Genomic DNA, 25194 nt, shown 5'->3' with positions numbered 1-25194 from the left:
CCATTGGGGTAGTTATTTGTGATTCGTTTCTACCCTCTGACAAGAGAAAAAATTTTAAGTAGAAAATCTGAATATAAAAGTCTTGTTGAATACCTCTATTCTCATGAAAAAATTTTTAAGAGTATTTATATAGTAGATCTGTATAGTCCAGTGTCGCAGTCACTTTTTTGCCTTTGACATGTGCCTAATGCAACTAAAAAACTAAAGTTTTAATTTTATTTAACTTGCATTAATTTAAATACAAATTGAAAAACTGATCCTCAGTATAGTTATTGGAAAACTTTTAAGTATGTTGAGAGCAATTTGGGTATGGGAATCAACTTTTGAAACTGTAAATTAAAAAAATTAAAATACAGATCAAATATTTCTGATCAAAATTTAGCAACAAGTGAGGATGCTCAAAGTATGAAATACACACCAGATTTCAAAGAGGTATTATGAAAAGCAATCATATTAGTATTTTTTATATTACTTACATGTTAAAATGGTGATATTTGGACATAGTTGGTTATATTATAAAAATTAATTTTGCTCTATCTTTTTGTTTGATTTTTTGATATGACTACTAGGCAATTTAAAATTATTTGTGTGTTTACAATATATTTTTGTTGGCCAATGCTGTTTTAGCATTGCTGATCTGGAAGACCATCTAGATCTTAGAGTTCACCCAGGCCAGAGCTATCATTTTATGGATGAAGAATTTGAGGCAAACAGAAATTCCCACCTTACCCATAAAAGCCCAGAATGGAGAAGTCCAAGTCTCCTGATTCTAGCCAGGGCTCGTTGGATTTGTTTGATGCCACTGTCAGACTTCAAAAGAGGGGCCTAAAAGAGAAGGAAATATTCCCAGATCAAATTTTCATCAATAATTCACTGGACATTGATTCTTAAAAAAAAATCCTTCTTCGGCCTGGGCACATTGACTCATGCCTGTAATCCCAGCACTTTAGGAGGCCGAGAAGTTCAAGACCAGCCTGGCCAACATGGCGAAACTCTGTCTCTACTAAAACTACAAAAATTAGCCAGGTGTGGTATTGCATGCCTGTAATCCCAGTTACTTGGGAGGCTGAGGTAGGAGAATCGCTTGAACCCGGGAGGGAGAGGTTGCAGTGAGTTAAGATCCAGCCATTGCACTCCAGCCTGGGCAACAGAGTGAATAAGACTCCATCTCAAAAAAGAAAAAAGAAAAAAAACACACACATACACACAAAAACCACCACTACCAACAAACACAAAATAAAACACAAAATCCTTCTCCAGATTTCTAACTTGAGGGGAGAAAAGATTATGTTTACTCTAACAACAGGTATAACATTAATAAAATCATAATGGCCCATTTTATTTTAAAGTACATGTAAGATATCCACTAAACTATATGAAATGCAGTGAATATAAAATATATATTTTTTGAACTGAAAGATACAGAAATACAAATTATCTGCTGTTGTTAATGGAATAGATTTTTTGCCAGAAAAGAGCTTTCTTTTTAAAGAGTTTTATTTTATTAGTACATTTATTTTTAAAAGAATAAGAAAGCAAGAAGTCTCACTTTGTGCAAATAATGTGAATTGTTCTCCAATCATCCTCTGGCCTTGGCCCTGGCAGCCCGCTGTGCTGAGCTGAGATTGGAGCACTTGCATAATGAACCTGAGGTTAAGCTCAAGTTGACAGGAAAATTATAGTGCAGAAATCAAATGTTTCTAATGCATATTTTAGGCCTTTTGAAGTAAAGATTATACCCTATAATGAATGGGGTCTCTGAGGAGTTGGGTGTGATGAGTGAATCTTCAACACTAGAAATTCGAGCTGGGAAATGTCTTTTCTATAATGTTGGGTGTCTGGCTTCTTTCTGAAATAATTATGCTCAAATATGTTTAAGGTAAAATAAATCAGGAACCTATTTCTTTTTTTAAAAAGTGTCATTTATGAGTTTCATAATTCAGGTAAATAGCCTACTCATCTCATTGCTGTTTCGCCCATTCTCCCCGTTACCACCATTTGTCTCTTTTAGCACTGCTCTAATGTTTCTGCAAAGAACTTACAGCAGCAGCTGGAGCTCCTTGAGGAGAACAGCATGAAGTGGCGTGCCAAAGCTGAGGAGTATGAACAGAGCCTGTCCCGTAGTTTGGAGTACTGCGCCATGAGAGACGAGATAAACGAGGTGGGGGTGGGAGGGGTGAGAACTGGCACGTTGCCAAAAAGCTGTTTGACTCTAAAGCATGTATCTAAATGTCCACATATGTGCACACTCCCACACACACAGACACACAGTGAATCAGGAGACTTTCTTCTCACTTATGTCTTTTAATCCACTGAGCAGTGACCTCAGGGCTCTGGAAGTTTGAGTCAACTTCAAGCTCCCAAATTTGTTGAAGTCAGTATGATGTCAATACATAGAAAAACCGGTAATTCAGTAGTATGGTTTTTTTGCTTGCTTTTGTTTGTTTGTTTTTTGCTTCCCCCTTCTCCCTCAAACCTGTATAGCAGTCATTTGCTTGAGTGGATACAGCTTTTTCAGGACCCAGAGGAAGGGGTGACATTGACCAGTTCGTTGCAGCCAACTCCAGCCTGCTGAGGTTCTATTTAAGGGTCATTGACTCATGGTGAGTCAATGGTGCCAGGGGCCAGGGAGCAGGCACTTTGCTTCGGAGGCTACGAAGTATTATCACTGAGGTCAAGTGGCTGGTTTCATATTTACTCAAACTGCGTGGCTTTTCTGGCAAAACAACTCTTCGAGAAAAAAGAAGTAACAGATCAGAGTGATCTTCTACATCCATGCACCTCCACATGCTTAATTCTACCTCCTCTCCCTCAACTGTAACCAATCCACAACACCTAGATATTCACTAAATCACAACCACCACCTGCTCCTAGCTAAGCTTTCCATTGAAAGGCTTACTTGTTCTGGGAGAAAACAACTCACAGATTGGGATAGCAACAGTTCTGATTCTTAACTGGGAAGTGATAGCAGAACACAAGGGTACCCATAATTCTGGATTTATCTCCATTTAGAACAGAATGTTTCTGAGCCTATTAAGCCATGAGTCCATTGGGAAAGAAGGTAGTGGAAAAGGAGGCAGTAAACTTTCTTCACTTTCTATTTATGCCCAATTTACATCAACTAGACCCAGCAAGTATCAAATATTACCCAACAACATTAAAGCACAGAAATAAGTGTAAATAACTCAACTTTAATGGTGGCCTGGCTCTGAAGTGGCCCTTCCTGTAGACCACATATTTACAGACCACAGGCAGGTGCAGGATGGAGCATGGCTGGAAGAAAAACCAGAGGGGAAGAGAGCAGGAGTGGCCACTTCGATCCTGTTAAACAGGAGGGAAGCAGGAACTGACATCTGATAATGATGTTCATTTCAGCAGTGTGCTACAGGACTGTAGAGTTTCAGCTCATAATTTGTGTTCCAGCGAGTTACTTTTGGCTAGAGAGGTGTCAAGACTCTTTGGGGTTGAACCGGTAGTGTAATTTGCCCTGTAGGTGATAGAATGGCCACTTCAGGTTCCTGTACTACTGCTTACATGTCAATCACGTCTTGTTAAGGAAAACCATCAGAGCACATTAGTCTCCCCAAGGCCACAAAATGTGGATTCATGGTTATGGAAACTGTTCCTTTACAGTCTTTCCTTAAAGTTATCCTCTTTATTCCTCCTTCTCTCTTCTTTCCTCCCCTCCCCCTCCCCCTTTCCTCTGGTTTTCCCTCCTTCTCTTCCTCCTCGTGTACTTCTATTTGTAAACCTTTGTCTTGCCAAAAATCCTCCCTCTTTGCAGGGATGGTTGGGCTCTACATTTGCTGACGCGCAAGTGGAGCAGGCTGAGGGGTTTTCCCAGCCCCCTCTGGCTCCGTTTCTGTCTCCCTGTAGACCTGTGATATTTATGAATCTGGGTCTCCCTGTTCAGGCCCTTCCAGCAGGAATTCTATTTATAGGGACTGCCTCATGATGAGACTGCGTTTGGAGCCAGTCGGCTGGGATGACAGATGTCCCTTCCTGTCAGTAGGGACGCCCCAGGATTGTCTGTACCGTGTCAGAATGAGCAGCCAGATACATGCGGGTTTGATTTAGGAATCAGGTATCACTTCAGCATGCTCTTACATTTTAAGAGAGATATTCTTCCCATTTGCTTCCACTACAGATCCAGTTAATCTTTCATGTAACTTACAATTTCACATTTAAATGACCTTTGAGAACTTTGGGTCTTTGTCGCTTCTCCTTTTTTTGTGGAGATATGAAGATGTGCACACCCTGGACTTTCTCACGACAGGCCTAAGGGAAAATAATCAGAAGGAATATTTTCCATGCCCCTTAGGAAAATAAAAATACGTGTGTTCTAGTTTATATTGTGAATAGTAGAACCCAAACAGATGGCTAGTTTCCACAGTGGTAATAATATTTGCTATCTAGACATTATCCTTATTGTTATCATTGTTAGTCTTTGAGTACAGCTGCTTAAAACATTTGTAAAATTAAATATGATACGTTACACTATTTTTTTCTGCATAAACAATTAAAATTAGGTAACATGCCAGAGGACTAAACCAAGTATAGCATTTAATTTTTAAAGTTGATTTTTAAACACAGTTTCACTTCCAATGTGCTTAAAGTACTGTTAGAAAGTTCACAGACTCTGACTTGCAATGGATTTTGGAGAATGTCCAGTTCAGTATGTTCATTTTTCAGATGGGAAAACTGAGGAGCATAAGACTTTCATGTTAGGAATATGCTATAGGATAACAGAGTTTCAGCTCAGGGTGTTCCAGGGAATCGACTTCAGGCCACAGACTCATTTGTTGGGCACCAACATGCTTATCATTTGTTAAATTCAGAATTCACCATTTACATAATATTTCAGTGTCGTTCAACCATTGCATGGTCTGATGTTAAATATCTCTTTTTTTAATGCTTTCCTCTTCTATCCCTATTTTCTGGTATATCTAAGACGTTTGTATGATCTGATATAATAGCACGGTTCATTTGGTTATTTCAAAAAAATTTCTTTCTTGACCGTGCTATAGCTAACTTACATGGTCTTAACTGCACTGAAAGCCCTTAGAAAAGAACTCAGTACCCCAAGGCAAAATAAAGTGTTCTAAATGTAATTTTTTAAAATGCAATATGATGTGCCTTAAAGACAGTGAATGATAGTTTGTGCTTATCTTTGAGTAAAAACCATTTTTTTCCAATTTCATATGAAGACGTAGGAAATTGTAAAACCTTATTTTCTTGTCTACCTACTAGAAAAATAATCTTCAGACTGCCAGATTTTGTGTTTTTTCCTACCCATTTCATACAAAGATACATTTGTATGCATGAGTGTTGAATATAATTCATATTTTTTCTTGCCTGGCTATATAAATAAGTTGTTCATACACAAAGCACAATAGACATATTCTCTGCCATATTACATGACACAGAAACATCATTCTCTACACATCTACATTTAGAAATGTAGTAAGTTAATATCAAGCATGTTTTCTTCTTTCAACCTGACCACAAAAATTACCTTTACGTCTACATGATGTTAATGGAAATTTGTAGCTCGAGGCTCATATTACCGATCACAATTACTTTGCTGAAAAGTATAGTAATGACAGAATTGGGTTGGTATTTATTTTCTCAAGTTTTCCACATAGAACTTCCAGATAATTATTTTACCTTACCCTGAATTTTTCCACTGTAGCAACATCTTGCCCATCAGGAATTATGCAGAAAAGGACTTAGTATATATGTTCCATGTATCAGTCACATGTTCTAATGGCACAAATTCTTTTTTCAACTTGAATAAATCAGTCCAGTGAGTTCCAGGGATACAAGTCGATTAGTAGCAGTAAATTAGAATAGAGGAATAGTGTTGCTATGGACACATACACAATAAAATTAAAACCACCTGACATTGTATAGCACTTTGCCACTGACAAAAGGACCATGGCAGCAAAGGAAGCAGAGAAAGAGTTTGCATAGATGGCAAAACACCCAACAGGGCAGCACAATGGTATAGTACAGACAATAATTATTTTCCAGATTTATAACCTGAATTCATCATTTTCTTTAAAAAGGACTCCATTATATTCACTCAACGAATGTGTTACTGTGGCTTCTGTGTACCAAGCCATAAGAATACAAATAGCAGTGGCTCACACCTGGGATCCCTGCATTTTGGGATGCCAAGGTAGGAGGATTGCTGGAGCCCAGGAGTTCAAGTTCAGCCTGGGCAAGATGGTGAGATCCTGCCTCTACAATTTTTGTTTGTTTGTTTGTTTTGTTTTTTTTTTTGTTTTGAGACAGAGTCTCACTCTGTCGCCCAGGCTGGAGTGATCTCAGCTCACTGCAACCTCTGCCTCCCGGGTTCAAGCAATTCTCCTGCCTCAGCCTCCCTAAGTGCTGGGATTACAGGCCTGAGCCACCGTGCCCAGCCCTACAAACATTTTTTAAAAATTAGCCAAATGTGGTGATATGTCCCATTAGTCTCAACTACTTGAGATGCTGAGACAGGGGGATCCCATGTGCCCATGAGTTTGTTAGGCTGCAGTGAGCCGTGATCACTCCAGTGCACTCTAGCCTGGACAAGAGAGTGAGACTCCACCAATTAAAAAGAAAAAAAGGAACACAAACATCCTCAGGAAACTTCAAGTCTAGACAGCATTAAAACCCATGAGACTTCACAGTCACAGCCATTCCTCTAGTGGGCCCCATCCTGGGTCCATCTGGATGGTATGTGTAAGAGGATAAGAAAGATTACAATTTGCTCTAAGAGCATCCATTCCATAAGGTTAAAATGTTAACATTTTGGTGTTTAACATCTGCAAAATGACTGGAATCTTTCTGAAGAATAGAGAGAGCTAAAGTTTTAAATTATGGTTATCATTTTCAGAAAACAAAACTTGACAAACATATTATGAAGACACAAAACATGCAAAATGGATAAAATATTTGTTACTGACACCTGTTGCTACCTACAATTTAAGGCAGGGCAATTGTCATGTCTTCCCAAGTTGTCCCACTTTCAGCCTCTAGCAGCTGGCCTCAAGCACGGGAAGACAAGGGTGTGGTTGCCAAATGGAAGAAGGACAAAAAGTCTTCTCCTGAAATCTCTCTAGCACTAAGTCTGAATATTCTACAATTGGGAGGCCAAGGTAGGAGGACTGCTGGAGCCCAGGAGTTGAAGTCCAGTCTGGGCAAGATGGTGAGACCCTGCCTCTACAAAAAAAAATTTTTTTTTTTTTTGAGACAGAGTCTCACTCTGTTGCCCAGGCTGGGGTGCAGTGGTGTGATCTCGACTCACTGCAACCTCTGCCTCCTGGATTCAAGCAATTCTCCTGCCTCAGCCTCCTGAGTAGCTGAGATTACAGGTGTGCGCCACCATGCCTAGTTAATTTTTGTATTTTTAGTGGGGATGGGGTTTCACCATGTTGGCCAGGCTGGTCTTGAACTCCTGACCTCAGGTGATCCACCCACCACAGCCTCCCTAAGTGATAATTGATAATTGTAGCAAATGATTTGGGTTAAATTTTGAGCCTTTGGGTCTCTTGATTTTGAATAACGCACACCTGGGAGGTGATACCATCACAGCTTTCTGTTGCTGAACATGAGCATCAAAAAGCTTTTTTCTGGAGTAAATAAAATGACAGGCAAGAAATGACATTCATGAAGGGGACACTATGGAAATTGACCAGTCATTTTATACTTTTGCTTCTGGCCAAACATGTGCCATAGTTCTAAGGAAAGGCTTTCTTTTTAAATGCATTAAATGCATTTCTGTTTTAAATGTCCCATGTCCCTCACACAAATTGGCCTTGACAGCAGCAAACTTATAAATAATACATTTTCATGCCAAAGCTGGCTCAACCAGCTTGCCCAGGGTGGACTAACAATAGCAAGCCAGCCTCACTTGGCATCAGCCTCTTTCCCTTCTGCTTCTTTCCAAAGAAGCTTTGTTCATTTCTGACCCTGAGAGGGGGCTTACGGCATGCTAGAAAATTTGGCAAAGATGCTCATTCTGCTAATTTCAAAATATTTATAGTTTTTAAATCTTAATAGCTTATTTCTAATTATAGCTATGTTAACTCAGTCTGTTTATGCTATGGTAAATATAGAGGAGCTGACCATGTGAAAAGATGGGAAAATAAAATTATTCATTAAAAATATATTTTCCCTACTTTTCTGAAAACTTTGAGGAACTTTAGTATGAATTATGACATCATTTAAAGATTTCTAACAGGGTAAAATTTTTCTCACCCCAAGCTTGGGGTGTATTTCTCCACTTATGTGTTCAACTGGAGCAGTTGTCTCAGCCCCATCCCACCATTCCCCATTGTTGACAAGTTGACTAAAGTTAGAAACAGCTGCGTGAACAATGATACCACGCCCAGCAACTATGGCACTCAGTTCCTTTAAAAATATGACCACAAGTTATGTTGGGATTAGATGGGAAGTTAAGTTTTCTTTTTTTTTTTTTTTTGGAAGTTAAGTTTTCATATTGGAAAGTGCGGGTAAGAAAATTAAGAATGGCAAGATTTTTCAATCGCTGAAGGTAGTTTCGTGCATATTGCCTTCCACTCGTATCTGCAGTAGTCCTGACTTTGAGTTGAAAAAAGGCACAGAGATTTAGATTTAAAATGGATTTCCAGTGAAACCAAAATAGAAAAGAGCCAGCAACTTTGTCAAGGGAGCTCATGTGTCAGAAAGAAGCTGATCCCATTTCACATGCCCACAGTGTCATGAACATTCTTTGGCCTTAGAAATCATCTTCAGTGGAAGTGCACACGTTCTGAAGCAAACAGAAATCAAATCACACTCATCATTTATCAGTCTTAAATTTCTTAATCCAAAGTAGATTTAAAATCTCATGGTTGAAAATTAAAGTATTAAATCTCAGCCTTTCTCTATTTATCATATAGTTTTCAAATAGACATTGAATTTTCCCATTTAAAGCAGATGTAATCCAGTGGTTATCAGGTTAATGACAGAGCCCTTCTTCCTTTCTGTAGACTAAGGTTTTCTGATGTATGTCACATTTAAGTAGAAGAATATATAAGTTTATTTTCCAGTGGATAAATTTTAGTGACAGGGCATTTTTCCCTTCATTTTTAATTGTGGTAAAATGCACATAGCATGAAATTTACCAGCTTAACTGTTTTAAGTGTATAGTTTAGTGGTATTAGGTACGTTCACATTGTTGTGAACCCATCACCACCATCCATCTGCAGAGCTTTTTTGTCATTTTAAACAGAAACTCTGCACTCATTAAATAGTAACTCGTTATTGAGATGTTTTTTAAAACAATAATGTCTGGTTTCCTCAGATGTAGTACTTCTTACATTTATAGTTGCAAAAACTCCTGCCAAAATTTTATGTAAATTACTAAGGATATAACCCCTTTATATCTCAATCTTACAAAATTGACGTTATTTATCCTTTCTTGTTAAAATCAAACATATGCACATTAAAACATTGAGTGCCATAGAATGTAAATGTTTATTAGTTATTTCACAAACACATCAACTGAATATGATCTTTTAAATATTCCACTGAGTTTCTAATAGAGAAATAATGTTCAAATTCTGAAACTTTTCACTTTTTCTGAACATTACTGATTTATTTATCAGTTAAAGTAGTTCATGCGGTCTCTGTGCTTGGTTTAGTTTGTAACTTAAAAGTAATGTTCAACAACATTATTTACCATATAAACTAAACAACACTGATTAAGTATATGTGTATCCGATGCAAAAATTCTGTCAGTATAATAATTTCCGTGTGCAATTCCACTAGAGCTTTAAAGTTGATGTCTCCTAGATGTGTTAAAGATAAGATAAAGGCTTTATTTTCACAGTCTGCAGAATTTGAAATAAGCATTTTGAAAAAGCATACATTTTGTAGGGCAAGTATGTTTTTCTGCATTACAATTCTAAAATCTAGCACATGCATGGTCTTTATTCCCTAAATCTAGCACATGCATGGTCTTTATTCCCTCCCAAATAATTTGTTTGCTGTCATCGAAAAGAATTTTAATGCTTTTCTGACTTATCTTAGCTCAAATTTATCAACCATGACATTGTTCAGTCTTGCTGTGAAATGCCTCCATATAACCTGAGAAGGTACTTTTTTTCTCTGTACTTTGTTGATAATACAGAGAGTTGCCTGTCAATATGCTTATCCTTCTTAAATATAGAGAAGGGACAGAAAGAGGTGCATTTAATGGAACTGGGCTGCTTAGAAATTTGGTGCACTGGTAAAGTTAAACTGTTTTTAAGACTGTCAAAATCTTTCCCCTATGGATAGCTGTATGCTTTATTTATACACAGGTTAGCTTAGCTGTCATTAGCAACAACTGTCACTTTACTTTTTTTGTTTTTGAAGGATCTCTGAAGTTAATGGTCTATATCTAAGAAGTAAAACTCTTTTCAGAACTGCTCACGAAAAATAATTTTTAACTGGGCAGATAATAGTTATTTTTCCCTACTAAATCTCATATTGGGTCTTCTCTTCCACCCCACCGATGTCCAGGTGGTCTAAATGTCAACACTTCATTGACTTCTTCAACATGGATAGCTTTTTGGAGCCTTAATAAATGTATACATGATGGCTGTGAGAGAGTATTGGAAGATAGATCTGGGGCAAATATTAGCATATTGAAAACAGAATGAATGGGAAAAAAAGATATAAAATAAATACAAATAAGAAAATTAGAGTTGTTAAAAGTTTATGTATGATATCTGAGAAATTTTCTTACTTGAGGGACAAAAGAATGTTCTATAGCTATAATTCCTAATTAAAAATTACAAATCGAAAAGTATTATACATTTTATAATTACTCATATTTGGAGGATATATTTAAATTCACTTTGTGTGTCCACTTGGCAGATTTGTTTTCTATTGAAAATCACTCTGAGGCCGGGCGCGGTGGCTCAAGCCTGTAATCCCAGCACTTTGGGAGGCCGCGGTAGGTGGATCGCTTGAGGCCAGGAGTTTGAGACTAGTCTGGCCAACATGGTGAAACCCTTTCTCTACTAAAAGTACAAAAATTAGCCAGGCATGTTGGCACACATCTGCAGTCCTAGCTACTTTAGGAGAGACATGAGAATTACTTGAACCCAGGAGGCAGATGTTGCAATGAGTCAAGATCGTGTCAATGCACTTCAGCCTGAGTGACAAAGTGAGACCCTGTCTCAAAAAAGAAGAAAGGGAAAGGAAGGGAATGGAAGGGAGAGAAAAGTACCCTAAATACATTTTTAAGATTATGAATATTTTGAAGTGTTCAGATGCTTTGATTTCTTTATGACTTACTTTGTTTTCTCATTTTAAGGAAATCACCTATTTCTTTTTGTTGAACTACAGCTCAAAGAGTCATTCAAAGATGTCAAAAAGAAATTCAATAATTTGAAGTTTAATTACACTAAGAAAAATGAAAAATATCGGAATCTGAAGCTGCTTAAATATCAAATTCAACAAGTTGATATGTACGCTGAAAAAATGCAGGTAACAAGAAAATATGGTTTGTATATGTGTGTGTGTGTATGTATGTACTACACAATTATTGCAAAATTGTTTTGCATTTCAAATCTAGATACCTAACTCTGACTTTTTGTAGCATTGGGACTCAAAGGGTATTTTTCCATTTTTATAACAATTTTATCCTTCATGTAAAAATACATAATAAATTGATTTATCTCTTGAGGCAGATCCAGAATGGTTTCTGCCAAACCTACCCAGCGTGTCTACTTCCATTCTTCTCCCCAACATATACACACACATGCATGGACGCATGCACACGCCTTCTACACTCCTCCTCCTTTTCTTGCGTCCATCTATGTCATTAGTTTTGCTGCTCCTATAGCCTCTTATTCTTACCCTGATTATCACATGTACTGGCTAGATTATTTAAATGCCTTTTCTAGCAGACAGTGAGCTTATTGAGGACAACTATTTGATTTAATTATCATTGTCTTTAAAAAATATCATATTACTAGTCACAAAATCTGGAATAAACCTGTGTACATTTTCTATTTATTTGCTGAATGCTAAATCAATAGAATTTGGGGAAAACCCATTCTTTCCATAATATATTTGTAATAATTATTATTTTAATAGATTGGAGGAAGCTGCAAAAGCTTTTACTAGTTTTTTTTCTCGGTATTTAATCACTAGCATCATAAATGCAAATTGAATGTTATTTTAAAAACTTCTTGTTTTTCACACAGGCTTTGAAAAGGAAAATGGAAAAAGTTAGTAATAAAACTTCTGATTCTTTCTTAAATTATCCAAGTGATAAAGTTAATGTCCTTTTGGAAGCCGTGAAGGATTTGCAAAAACATGTGGATGACTTTGACAAAGTTGTGACAGATTACAAGAAGAATTTGGACCTGACTGAGCATCTCCAGGAGGTGATAGAAGAGGTATCTTCTTTTTGCAGTGGTATCCATGTTCCAATGTTGTTTTCAAAAATTATTTTGCAACTTTAAAGCAATGTCACATTAGCTGTTATTGTCATTATATACATGTATCATGCTCCTTTTCATGATTTTTTTTCTTAGGATAATTCTTTAAAATGGAATTGCTGGACTTAAGGGGATGAATGTTATAAGGTCTTTGGTTTTATTGGTCAATTTATCTTGAGAAAGGTCTTTACTAATTTACCGGCAATGTATAAGAGTTCCTGTTTCTCCATAACCTCATCAACTGAAGATGTTTAATTATCATGAAATTATGCTGGATATCTGTTTAAAATGCTCAGAGTGGCTTATTTATTTCACAGAACTTGAAAATATTTATTTTAAAGATCGATACTGTGATTTTTCAGTTACAAAAAGTTGTTATTGGTGTTTTATTACTGTCAAGAGGATAAAAGGTAGAGTATACATAAAATATATGAAATTTGACAAGTTAAAGTTATTGTTTGAACACTTCGTATTGAAGAAATTCTGCACTTGAAGTTCTTGAGTGTTCTTTGTTGCCCATTATTGTTTGAGATACAGAACGTCTTTACCACTAATGCAGTTGAGTTTTTACATTTAACACCAGATTAAGGAGAATCAAAATGATCAGTCTTCTACATATGATGTACAGGTTTGTTGTGCCTTTGTGGCACTTATTTAAAACCAACTCCTAACAGAGTCATGTGTTTCTATCTCTCACCCTGCATAAGTGCTTTGGGTCTGGGTCAGACATTCCTTCCATCACAGTTATTTATTTTTAATGAGAAATTGTCTCATTCTCCACTGTGTTTGGAAAATATAACTATTTTCTATTAAGAAAAGGTGAAATGCTATTTGTTGGATGATATTTTCCCATTCATAAACTAAATCTTATTTTTCAAGGAGAATTTATTTGTTAGAGTATTCATCAGGCAATACTTTAACAGTGTATTGTTAATGATATCAATTCATTATGCTGGATTGTGAACATTTGACCTTTTTCTTGCCATTTAGCATGTATTTGGATTCTTTGTCGTGCCAGGTGCTTTTTATCCTGCCTGTTCTTGTAAGTCTGCAACATTCCTCTTAGGAATTATATTTTAGGCAAACCTAAGAAGGCAGGAGAATCAAATATAGTTTCATATTTTTACTTTCTTATAGTTTTATTTATATGTATTTTCATATTTGTACTTATTTCTGCCACTAACATTTAAGTGCAAAAGAATATGATCATGTTTTAATATTTTCTTTATTATGACTTAGAAAGTTCAAGCCAATGTGAACATAAAGTTGAGAGAATTAAAATTTGATACTCCACTGGTCAAAATTAAGAACTTTAGAAGGACCATATTTCTTTCACCTGTGCTTTATCCTATTTAAATTTAGTGTCACTTTTGGTACGAAGATGCAAGTGCCACAGTTGTAAGAGTGGGAAAATATTCCACCGAGTGCAAGACAAAGGAAGCTGTGAAAATTCTCCACCAGCAGTTCAATAAGTTTATTGCACCCTCGGTGCCGCAGCAAGAAGAAAGAATTCAGGAGGCCACTGACCTTGCTCAGCGCTTATATGGTGAGATCTCTTTTAAGATATCCTGTGATTGGCCATTGAATAAATCTATACTGAGCCTAATCCAGTAGAAAGCAAGAGCGTGGCAAGTCCTCAGGGTCCTCAGTATACCAACCTATTCAGGGAAAAGGTTCAAGATAAGAACCCACAGCCAGGGAAAGCAAACAGGGAACAGAGGGAAGAATTTCTGGAGCAGATGAAGCCTGCAGATTTTTAACTACTTTGTGTAAGCCTTCCTTCTCTATTCTCTTTTCTCCTCCATCCTTGTTGTTCATCTCTAGGGTAATGACACCAGAACAATATTCAGCTTATATAAACAACAACAACAAAAACCCCATTTAATTTCCACTAGAGTGATTCCTCAAAAAACATATAAAACTTCAGTAATACTTTAAGTAGACATAAAGCTAAGACTGAAGTCTCCAGCCCTCTCATTTCAATGAGGCTTTTGGTTCACGAATTTGAGAAAGACCTGAAAAATTCTCCTTTGTCTTCCTCTCACTTGTGGAATAAATGGGAGAACTCAAATTGCCATTTTACAAGTTCTGCTTTCCTCTCTTCCGTGACTAGAAAAGATAACGTCATGTCAGCCTGGGAGATCCTTCCTCCTAAAAGAGGCCCCCATTTAAGAAGTCCATGGAGGATGATAGTTCTTGAGGGCTCTGAGGAATAAGTTCCATGAATTCCCTGGTATCAGTCCTACGAGATCCAGAGTAATTCCCAGTGACCAGGCAAATGCAGCCCAGAAAGAAGACACAGCAGTTGGTACAAAATGCTTAATTTGGCTGCCCATGGCTGCTGCCAGATATTTTCTCTTATATAACATGAAACACTATCCATGGAGAACCATAAATTTTGAAATTTTGTAGTATACTACTTAAATTGTTGAGAGTGAATTATTCATGATATTCCAGAAGAAAAGGGTAGACACATAAAAATAATAAAATACGGATTGGAAAATTAATGGAAACTAAGGTGACATCTTCTTGCTGGAGTTACCGTGTAAGTGCACTAAAAATTTTGGAGACACACTGCTCCCATAGCCTGGTATATGTTTCCTCCACGACTGAACTTTTTACATTGTAGTATAAACACCTATTTATCTTCTCTACTTCCCATAAACTTGAGGAAAGTATATATTTTTTTTCACTGTATTTGTGCCTGGATCAGTGCCTATTCAATCTCAGAGCATGATAAGTACTGACAAAGCCCCTAAAAAGTTAAATTCCCTTCTTGACATGCAAGATCCTGCTTCTGGCTTTGTTTGTATCCCTGGCCCTTATCACCAACTGACATTTTATATAGGTATTTGTCTGTTGCCTGGCTTTCCTTACCAGAGTGTAAGCTGTATTCGAGGATGGATTTTTGCCTGTTAGTTCACTGTCTAATGGCACATACCAACAGCTTAACAAATATTTGATGAATAAATGAATCACTGAATGAATAAATGAATGACATGAGTCTCCATCTGTTTGGTATGGAAGCTATACATTTTTTAAAATTAGTACATCAAGGGAAGTACTTTAAGATTATATCAACTCTTACAAGCTGTTCAAGCACTACTGAACTCAGAATTTTCATGCAAAAAAATTATCTCAAACTTTTGCATACCTTTATCTACTAAGAGCTGTGGCTGTTATAAAGACAATTAAGACCTGGTTCCTGCATTCAAGAGACCACAGTCTAGGCCTTGAAGTCATGGTATGGTAAATGGATTGAGAAGGACATAAAATGTTCGTGTTCGTTTTCTAGGGCTACCGTAACAAAATACCACTGACTGGGTGGCTTAAACAGAAACTTATTTTCTCACACTTCTGGAGTCTGGAAGTCCAAGATGAAGATGCCAGCAGGGTTGGTTTCATCTCAGGCCACTCTGCTTGGCTTGCAGATGGCTGATCTCTTGTTGCCTCTTCACATGGTCATCCCTCTGCACACACATGCCCCTGGTGTCTCTCCCTCTTCTTGTAAGGGCACCAGTCATATTGGATTAGTGCCCCATCCCAATGGCCTCATTTTAACTTAACCACCTCTTTAAAGATCTTATCTCCAAATACAGTTACATTCTGAGGTACTGGGAATTGAGACTTCAACATATGAACTTGGCAGGATGGGGGACATAGTTCAGCCCATAACAATGTGTGACACAATCTTGGCAGATAGTCCTGGGTTCAAATCCCTGTTCCTCCGTTTATTGTCTGGGTCACCTAAAGAAGTTCTTTTTTTTTTTCTTTTTGAGACAAAGTCTTGCTTTGTCACCCAGGCTGGAGTGCAGCAGCATGATCTCGGTTCACTGAAACCTCCACCTCCCAGGTTCAAGTGATTCTCCTGCCTCAGCATCCCGAGTAGCTGAGATTACAGGCATGCGCCACCATGCCAGGTTAATTTTTGTATTTTTAGTAGAGATGGGGTTTCACCATGTTGGTCAGGCTGGTCTCGAACTCCTGACCTCAAGTAGTCTGCTCACCTTGGTCTCCCAAAGTGCTCAGATTATAGGCACAACCCACTGTGCCCAGACAAGACATTCTTTTGAGCATCGCATTCATTTGTAAAATGTGGATAGTAGTAGAGTCTATCCAAGGATTACATTGAACAATGGTTATACAGTGCTTAGGCACAGGCAAATAATAAGCATGTGCTACATGGTAGCTATTTTTATTACAATATATATGGAGAAACCCAGTTGGAAAAGATTCAGAATATCTTCACAGAAATGTTGGCATTTCAGGCGGACCTTAAAGAGTAGGTTATATTTGGACAGCAGAAATAGAGAGTGGAGGGACAGTAGTCCTGGTAGAGGAAGGAATACTCAGTTGCTGTGGGGATCTTCAGAAGGAGTTGCTGGTTCTGTTTGGCTGGAGATAAAATACAGGAGAGAACTAGAGTGACATACATTTGGGAGAGGCAGATTGAAACCATGTTATGGAAGGGCCTTGAATGCCATCCTGAGGAATTTATTCTTCTCTAAGCAGAGAGGAACCACTGGATGTTCTGAATAGGAAAAACTGAGGAGAATTGAGCTTTAAGACTATTCATGTAGCAACATTATTTAGGTTATGTGAAAGTAGCATGGTACAGCAAATGTAATCATTTTCCTAGAATATCTAGCTTTTAGAAACATGTCTTTATTCATTTATTTATCTGTTCAGCAAATATTTATTAAGAACTTACAATTTATCAGCCCTTACACTGGACATGGAGATGAATTTATACCTGGACTTTTTTTTCTTGCTAAAAATTTGACCTTTAAAATTAGTTTCATCCTTCTCCCCAGGTTTGGAAGAAGGACAGAAATATATTGAGAAAATAGTGACAAAACACAAAGAGGTTCTTGAATCTGTGACTGAATTATGTGAGTCCCTCACAGAGCTTGAAGAAAAACTGAAGGTAATTTCTTCTTCCTAGAATATGTATTTTCAAGCAAAATAAATAAAAATGTGTTAATCAAATGTCTTCTGGTGCAAAGACGTTTTAATAGAATTTCTCAAGGGACGTAATGTGCACATTTGTTTCACAGCTTTCTAACATAATTATCTGGGTGTTTCTGATAATTAATTCTATTTCTTTCCCATCACTGCAGAGAAAAATATTGCTGGGAATGAGGGCTAAACACAATTAAGGTATCTGGTTTACATTTTCATGGATCATATCCTAAAAAATGTGTCCCATTAAGACTCTGCCAGTAAACTTTGTATTAAGTAGCCTATGGTTTTGTTTCATAATTAAGTAGCCTATGGTTTTATTCATAAATAATAGATGCCAGGGTGGTTTTTTTTTTCCTCTCCAAATTGTGGCACCAGAGAAAATAAAAGTAATCTTCAGGTATTATATTCATTGAACACTTTTCCTCATGGAAATAGTAAACTAATCATGATCACTTTTCATAGAATACCAATTTGATGGTAACAAATATAGAGAATGTGTTTATGTCTAAGCAAAACCAGTTAAAGTGAAATACATATGTTTCTTTGTCAGTGTCATGTCAAAAACTGGTTTGATTAATGCTGTTTTCATAGCTGGCTGAAAGAACTGGTTGTTGAGGATGGGCAGAATAGCAAGGTCATTAAGGTCAAAGGCTGTAAAGCAAAGCACAGTTGCCTTGAAATACCAACTCCCTAAATAATTGGATTTGTGACCTTGGTTACATTATTTAATCTCCCTGAATCTCCATTTCCTGATCTACAAAGTGGATCCCAGGGTAGCCCTGACAATTGACTGTGAAGATACTCAAGATTATTGTTGGGATAATTGTTATTGAGGCCTAGTGGTGGTCTCGCAGTTCAGAGCAGAATTGTATTTATTTCTAGTAGCCACTTTTTTTTTGGTAGGAATTTCTGTCATAAATTTATGTGCCTCTTCCATTCAAATAGTTTGTGAGGCTTTTAATTCAGTGGGTGCCCAACTAAATTATCTTTATCCTTTGGTTAAGAATCTAGATTTTCTAACCATTTTACCATTTTAAATAACACCACAATGAACATCTTTGTGCATAGCTTTTTCTTTCTTTTGTATTATTACCCACACATAAATTCTACAATCAGGTTTGAGAAAACTGAAATGTTTAATGTATGAAATGATTAATATTTCTAATATATATGTTATTTGCTTCCCATCAATGTTTCACAATGATAATAAACCATATATCTCATGTTATCTTTTTCAACATTTATCCTTTCCTCCCCACCTCCATCCCACCCCCTGAGGAGCTGCTGCTGCTTCTGACTTCCAATACATAGGCTGCAAATCACTGCTTCCTCTGACTCTTTGCTCTTCATTGTCTACAATATTCCTCCCATTTATATTGCACATCTTAAAGTGAGGGTCAGCTTCATAAAATCTGCTTTCTTCAAGTTATATCCCTTTCCAGCTTTTACCTTGATGGCTATTCTTCCTGAAAGGGCTGTTTCCACGGCCTCTCCCACTTCCTCATTCTCCATTCCTTCCATACTCAGTGTAGTCAGGATTGCATTCTCTCTTTCTCACGCTCAACCTGTCACTTGGATTCTCTTTTGCACTAGTCAGGAGTCCCCTAATTATACTCCCAGCTAGATTACCCTTCCTAAATAGTTCTGCTAGTGTCATCTTCACATTCACAACACTCCACTACAAACTCTTCCTTACCAAGTCAAGTTCCAATTCAAGGCCTTTCAATGTTCTGAGGCTGGTCACCTTTCCCAACCAGTGTGCTTCTACATTCACTGTAGATCTGTGTCCTACTGATCTACTGTGCTCCCTGGGATTTCCCACTTCTAAACCTTTACTTCAAGGACATGACCTTCTGTCTGTTTTTCGTAATCTTACCATCTCTCAGAGCCAAATCCAAATGCTGCCTCCTCCAGAAATCCTTCCTTAGCTATATCACTCCCTCCCTGATCTCTCATGCCACTTGTGTGCCTTCCTACCTGTCTTCGTCCATCCTGACTGCTATGCCAAATGCCATAGACAAGATGCTTTATAAAAAGCAGACATTTGTTTCTCATAGTTCTGGAGGCTGGAAGTTCAAGATCAAGATGCTGGCCGATTTGGTGTCTAGTGAGGACTTCCTGGTAGCTGTCTACTCACTCTAACCTTACATGGTGGAAGAATGAGGGGTATCTCTCAGCCCTCTTTTCTGAGGGCACTAATCCTATTCATGAGAGCTTCACCCTCATGACCTAATCACTTCCCAAAGGCATCATCTCCTAATACCATCACCTTAAGGATGTGGATTTTAACATATAAACTTTAGGGGAACATAAACATTCAGGCTGTAACACTAGTATAATCACACATATAACTACTACATATAATTACATCACATATAACTACTGTTGCCATCCCAACTCTCCCTACTTGATTATACTTAAGGAAACCCTCTGGCGCTGCTAAATTTAGTGTCCCACACAACATTTAACATTATGCTTTACCTTTTATTGATTGATTGATTGATTGATTGATTGATTTAGAGACAGTGTGTTGCTCTGTTGCCCAGGCTGGAGTGTAGTGGTGTTACCATGGCTCACTACAGCCTCGTCTTCCCAGGCTCAAGCAATGCTCCAACTTCAGCCTACCAAGTAGGTGGGACCACAGGCATGCACCACTACATGTTTTGATATTTTTGTAAAGTTGAGGTCTCACTATGTTGCCCAAGCTGGTCTCAAACTCCTAGACTCAAGTGATCTTTCCTCCTTGGCCTCTCAAAATGCTGGTGTTACAGGTGTGAGCCACCATACCTGGCCTGCTTTGCTTTTTAAAGCAGGTTATCCAGAAAGAGTTTTGGCATTTGTAGTAAATGCCCAATGAATTGGTACAGAGAAGAACTATCTTTCAGTGCTTGAAGGTGTTTAATTTGGGTGGATGTAGAAATGAGAAAGGGTCTCCCTGGCAAAAGAAATAGGCATCAGCATTATCTTTATGAGTTACAGCCGCAACAAATGCTTGCCAAAGAATGTTTACCAGCACTTTATAGGTGTTTGTATGAAGACAGCAAATGTCTATTTTTTATGTTTTTAAACATAAAGGTTGATGCTATGGTTCTCTTTTCAAAGTTATAGAAAGTGGGCTCAGCAATTCCTGTCAAGGCTGAAATAGTGATAGAAATCCTTTCTAATGTATAGCAATTTCAGACTTACAAAGGACGTTCATATATACATTATCTCCAGTGATTTCCAAATAATGTTGAGATGAAAAGAAGGCAAATGTTTTCTGTGTAGAGGTGAAAGGAAAATTCCAAAGAGGGTAAAAGTGCTTTACATGGGCCCCAATAGTCAATAGTGGTAGATCTGAAATTTGAATTTAGATTTAATTCAAAAGCTAGCATTCTTTCCACACCAGCTGATATTTTAGAATAAGATATCAGCTGCATACCAAAGCAGAGTGATTCATTGAGCGACATGAACCAGTTCAGTTTAGAGTTGGGACTAAAAGCAGAATCTCCCCAGTAGTGGGTCTCCCTGAATCCTCCGAGCCAGTGTCGCATGTGCATTTTGATGAGCATGTGTATTGCATGCTCCAAGGATCGTATTCCAGGTGGAATAGAGACTCTTCCATTGCAGTATGATCATCATTCTAAACTGGCGTGTTCTATCACGTGGGATACCAGTGGCTCTTTCCACCTTTACAAAGTCTTCTTGGCTCTCGCACTGACTCCACAGCACTTTGCAAACCTCCACTACCTCCATGACTAAAACTGAGCCCCATAAATGCAGGGAACAAAATATCTTCAACCACATGAAGCGTCCTGTGTTCTCAATTGCTGTTTTTCTTTACTATACTCAGTGATATTTTATTCCTCTTTTCAAGAGTCTCCCTGGTATTTTGCTTGTGTAGATTCTCTGGATTTCCTACCTTCTTCTCCCCTAGAAACCTTTAATCATTTCTACCTCACTGCCGCTCCCCAGACTCTCCTAATGGTTTACACTGCCATGCATAATGATTCCTTTCTCTAGAGAATGCTCCTGCAGGAGCATCCTATTATAATGATTACTTTTTTCCTGCTGGGCCTTTCAACAACCAATTTTTACTGGCAATGAACTCTATCAAAGGAATGAGGCAGGAGGGAAACTGAGCTGGGAGGGATAATTTTATAAATCACATCATGGGAGTACACCAGTCTCTTGTGGAATGTATTTGCTGAAAGGTTGCAAGTGGTCTATGTTTTCTTCCAAGTAGTGTATGGCACTGTTCCTCCAACTTTCCTGGCTCAGGCTCTCACTAACTGTTGCTTTGTACAGCAGGGAGACGTTTTAAAGATGAATCCAAATTTGGAAGACTTCCATGATGATTACATTGACTTGCTAAAGGAACCAGCAAAAAATAAGCAGACAATATGCAATGAAGAAAGGAATAAGGTAAAGAAAACTACTTAACCTCAGCTATTCAGTACTTTTGCTTTGAGGTTAGAGTCATTGTTCATTGCAAAATAAAAGTGAATTGCAGCCTTCTTGTCTATCCAAATAGAATTTCCCAATGTAAATGCAATGTGAGTTTCCTCCTTCCTTGCTTCCGTTGGCTCCTTACTTAGTGCTTCTTCTCTCTGCTATGCTGTTTCCTCTGAGCTTCTCACTATCAAGTACTGAAACCGTGACATTTCACAGTAGCATTGGGACAGCCATTTAAATGCCATGTCACCCCAAACCACTTCTGTTTTTCCCATCTCTAGCTGCCTTTTCCATTGTCTTTTTATATCCAATCCAACTTCAAATTTTACTTCTCCCTTTTCATCATATTGCCAAGCCATGATTTTTATTGTTTTACACGACCCATTAGCAAAGCTTAGTTCATGAAATTAGATAGTATCTTGTTCCCATAGACTCTACCTCTAAGATGATATTTCCAGGCACATTTACCAAACCATAGAATCCAGCTGAAATATAAATACTAAAGTATTTAGAGAAATGTTTAAATTATTGTAAAACGTATGCACTTACTGATAAATTAAAGCATGTAATGACTACAGATACTCACAAAAATGCAAATGTATCATGATTTTGAAAGTATTATTTAAATCACAACATCATGATGGTTTTTTGGCATAAGTTGCTCACTCTCTATTCATAGCTGCTGGACTATAATAAGCTTTTGACTTTTTGCTTTGCCAAGTTGCCTGCTCCCAGTGTTTCTCTACCGAGGAGCTGAAGGAACAATCAGAGTCAACATTATTCTCAACCGTTCTCAAATTAATAAAATATACTTCTTGTGACATGAGAGTTAAAAATAAACACAAACCCTCTCCATTTGTAGTGGTTATTTCATGGAGAAAGATTTATCTTTCCTTGAAGTCAATAGAGTTCTTTCAGCTTCCTTATAGGTCCTTTTCCACAGGTTAATCTATGCCAAGGCCTGGTGCAGTTATACAACCACCAGGCAGCAAGTACTGTTAAGCAAACTGTCTTTTTTTGTGGTAGGGTCTTGAGCCACTTAAACCCAAATTCCTCTCTGAGGCAAAGGAAAGCTGCCAAACTTTGGTCATTTTGCTGGATGTTACTCTTATATCAAATGATCTTACGTTACTCTGATTGGTCTAAATCAGGGTTGCTCAACCACAGCACCGCTGGCATTTTGGCCACAGAATTCTCTATTGTGGGGAGCTGTCCTGTGCATTGTAGGAGTTTAGCAGTGTTCCTGGCCCTGCTCACTAGATGCCAGTAGCGTCTATTATACTAAAATCACTTAAATTGAGAATGACTGGTTGACATAATAAAGAATAGCCTTAAATGCACCACATTTTCTTAAAAAGGTGTCTAAGAGTTACTAAATTCAGCATCCTATCATTTATTTTATTTAGTTCTGCACAATTTCCTACATTGTGAACTAGACACATTTACTAAGAACTCAGAAACAAAAATTGTTACCAAAGCAAACAAAAATAATTTATACTTAGCAAAAGTAGTTTATCTTGCTTTTATTTTCTTATTAGAAGAAACAGATTCCTTTAAATTAAAAAAAAAAAAGCAAGATTTACATTCATGGAAAAATCACTTTTGTTCTAATATAAACTAAAAAGATATAGCATCAGTCATTTCAGGTGTAAGTGAAGGTCTACAATTACAGCTGTCAAGAATTCTTACTAACATTATGTCATGTCCTGGTGCAATTGGTGTAGACAGCCAAATGAAAGGGTGGCAGTAATCTTCACTTTTAAGTAGCTCAATCACATTTACCCTCTTATTGTCTCTATTATTTATATGTACATCAGATGTAATGATTCTCCACAACCCCATGTGGGCAGATAGGAAGCACCAAGTGAAAAGCTGGTCCTGGTATTACTGCAGTCAATTCTGATACCCTTAAATGATGGTAGCCTTCCTGAGGAAATTATTTGAGTCGGAAAGAATAGTTCCACTGAACTACCACAGAATATATTCAACACAGGGATTTTTTTTTCCTGGAGATAGCAAAGTACTTCTCATTTTTCAGACCCAAAAATGCAGTAGGTGGAATTAGGCAATTCACTAAATGTAACACACGGAGCACTGCTAACAGATTAGTGATGGTGTTTTATTCCCAACGTGAGCACCGAAGCTATGAAAACTCCTCAGATTAAACGGAAGCACACAGTATTAACAGGCTCACCTAAAGTCATGGAACTATTCGGTGGAAGATGGTGGCTTTTGATGCCAGCATTTAGAGTTATAGAATTTTAGTGCTAGAAGGGATTTAACAATAATCTGATCAAATATCATTTTACAGTTGAGGAAACTGAGGCCAAAAGGGATTAAATATATTGCCCTCCAAAAATTACAGAAAGTAGTGTAAAAACTGGTAGTCACCCCAATTCTCCTGAATTTTAACCATACACTTTTCCCACAAGACCAAATGGGAGCTCCCAGGAACTGTTGCATATACATAAGCTGTTTTGTAATGATACTGTAGATGTCCATGACAAACTTTCCCCTCTTCCTATTTATCTGTTTACAAGCAATAGCATGGAAATATTTCTGCACCAAAGAATTCAGTGGAGTGCTCTTATCAGACTGGGTAAGGAGGATCCCTGCACTCCCCCTCTACCCTCAACACACACACACTAATCCTGATCACCTGGCAGCTACAGGAAGATGTCCCTGAAACACTTGCCTTGAAAAAATTTGGGAAGAGACAAAGTGTTCTTCTTCACCACCTCTCTGTTCCCTTTTCTTTTACCTTGTCCACGTAAAGTGCCCAAAAATGCCATATTACCCCTTTTTGTCTAAAGCCCCCGCTAAGGGCCTTTTCTACAAATGCCTCTTACAGACCAAGTCCTATGCTTAATATCTTTCTTTGTGTTCTTCCTACTTACCTTCATTAAATCTTATTTACCCTAAAGTAAGGCTATCTGTTATGGAGCTATTTTGGAAGATAAAGTCTTGTGGTGTTCCTTCAAATTTACCACATAAGTAGTTGCCTGCTCTATGTACTTTGAGGATTGGTTCTGCCCCCTTAGTTGAATGGATGTAGGAATATCACTGCATTCTCTCTTCCAGACACTTTTTCTGCCTACAGGGCAATGATTTAAATTCAAGGGATTATGCCCATGAGCAGAAATGAAAGTTCGGAAGTCCTGGCAGAGATAAGACTTGAAGCTATAGATTTAGTATTAATTAAAAGTTAATTGTTTACTAGATATGTAAGTGGGTGAGATCTTGGAGGGGCAAAGAATATAGAGACAATTAGAGAACTTCAAGATAAGGCTGCAGACCATTCATATATTTAGAAGGTGGGAAAAGAAAAAGGAATCAACAAAAAGACAAA

General features: G+C 37.6%; 1 protein-coding gene across 1 annotated transcript in view; it reads left to right on the top strand.

Moving 5' to 3' along the window:
• The window catches only part of CCDC141 (coiled-coil domain containing 141), a 212763-nt gene that overhangs the window by 175043 nt on the left and 12526 nt on the right, over positions 1–25194 (top strand). The window contains exons 17-22 of the mRNA XM_011973440.1: positions 2012–2161; positions 11347–11487; positions 12210–12404; positions 13809–13992; positions 17261–17373; positions 21699–21815. Of these exons, the coding sequence (XP_011828830.1) occupies positions 2012–2161; positions 11347–11487; positions 12210–12404; positions 13809–13992; positions 17261–17373; positions 21699–21815 (900 nt within the window). The remainder of the gene's footprint in view (positions 1–2011; positions 2162–11346; positions 11488–12209; positions 12405–13808; positions 13993–17260; positions 17374–21698; positions 21816–25194) is intronic.

Source organism: Mandrillus leucophaeus, unplaced genomic scaffold (genome assembly GCF_000951045.1).
Source record: "Mandrillus leucophaeus isolate KB7577 unplaced genomic scaffold, Mleu.le_1.0 Scaffold1377, whole genome shotgun sequence".
In the NCBI taxonomy this organism is placed as follows: Eukaryota; Metazoa; Chordata; class Mammalia; order Primates; family Cercopithecidae; genus Mandrillus; species Mandrillus leucophaeus.
Note: the sequence above shows the minus strand (reverse complement) of the source record. Positions and strands in the feature narration are given on the sequence as shown.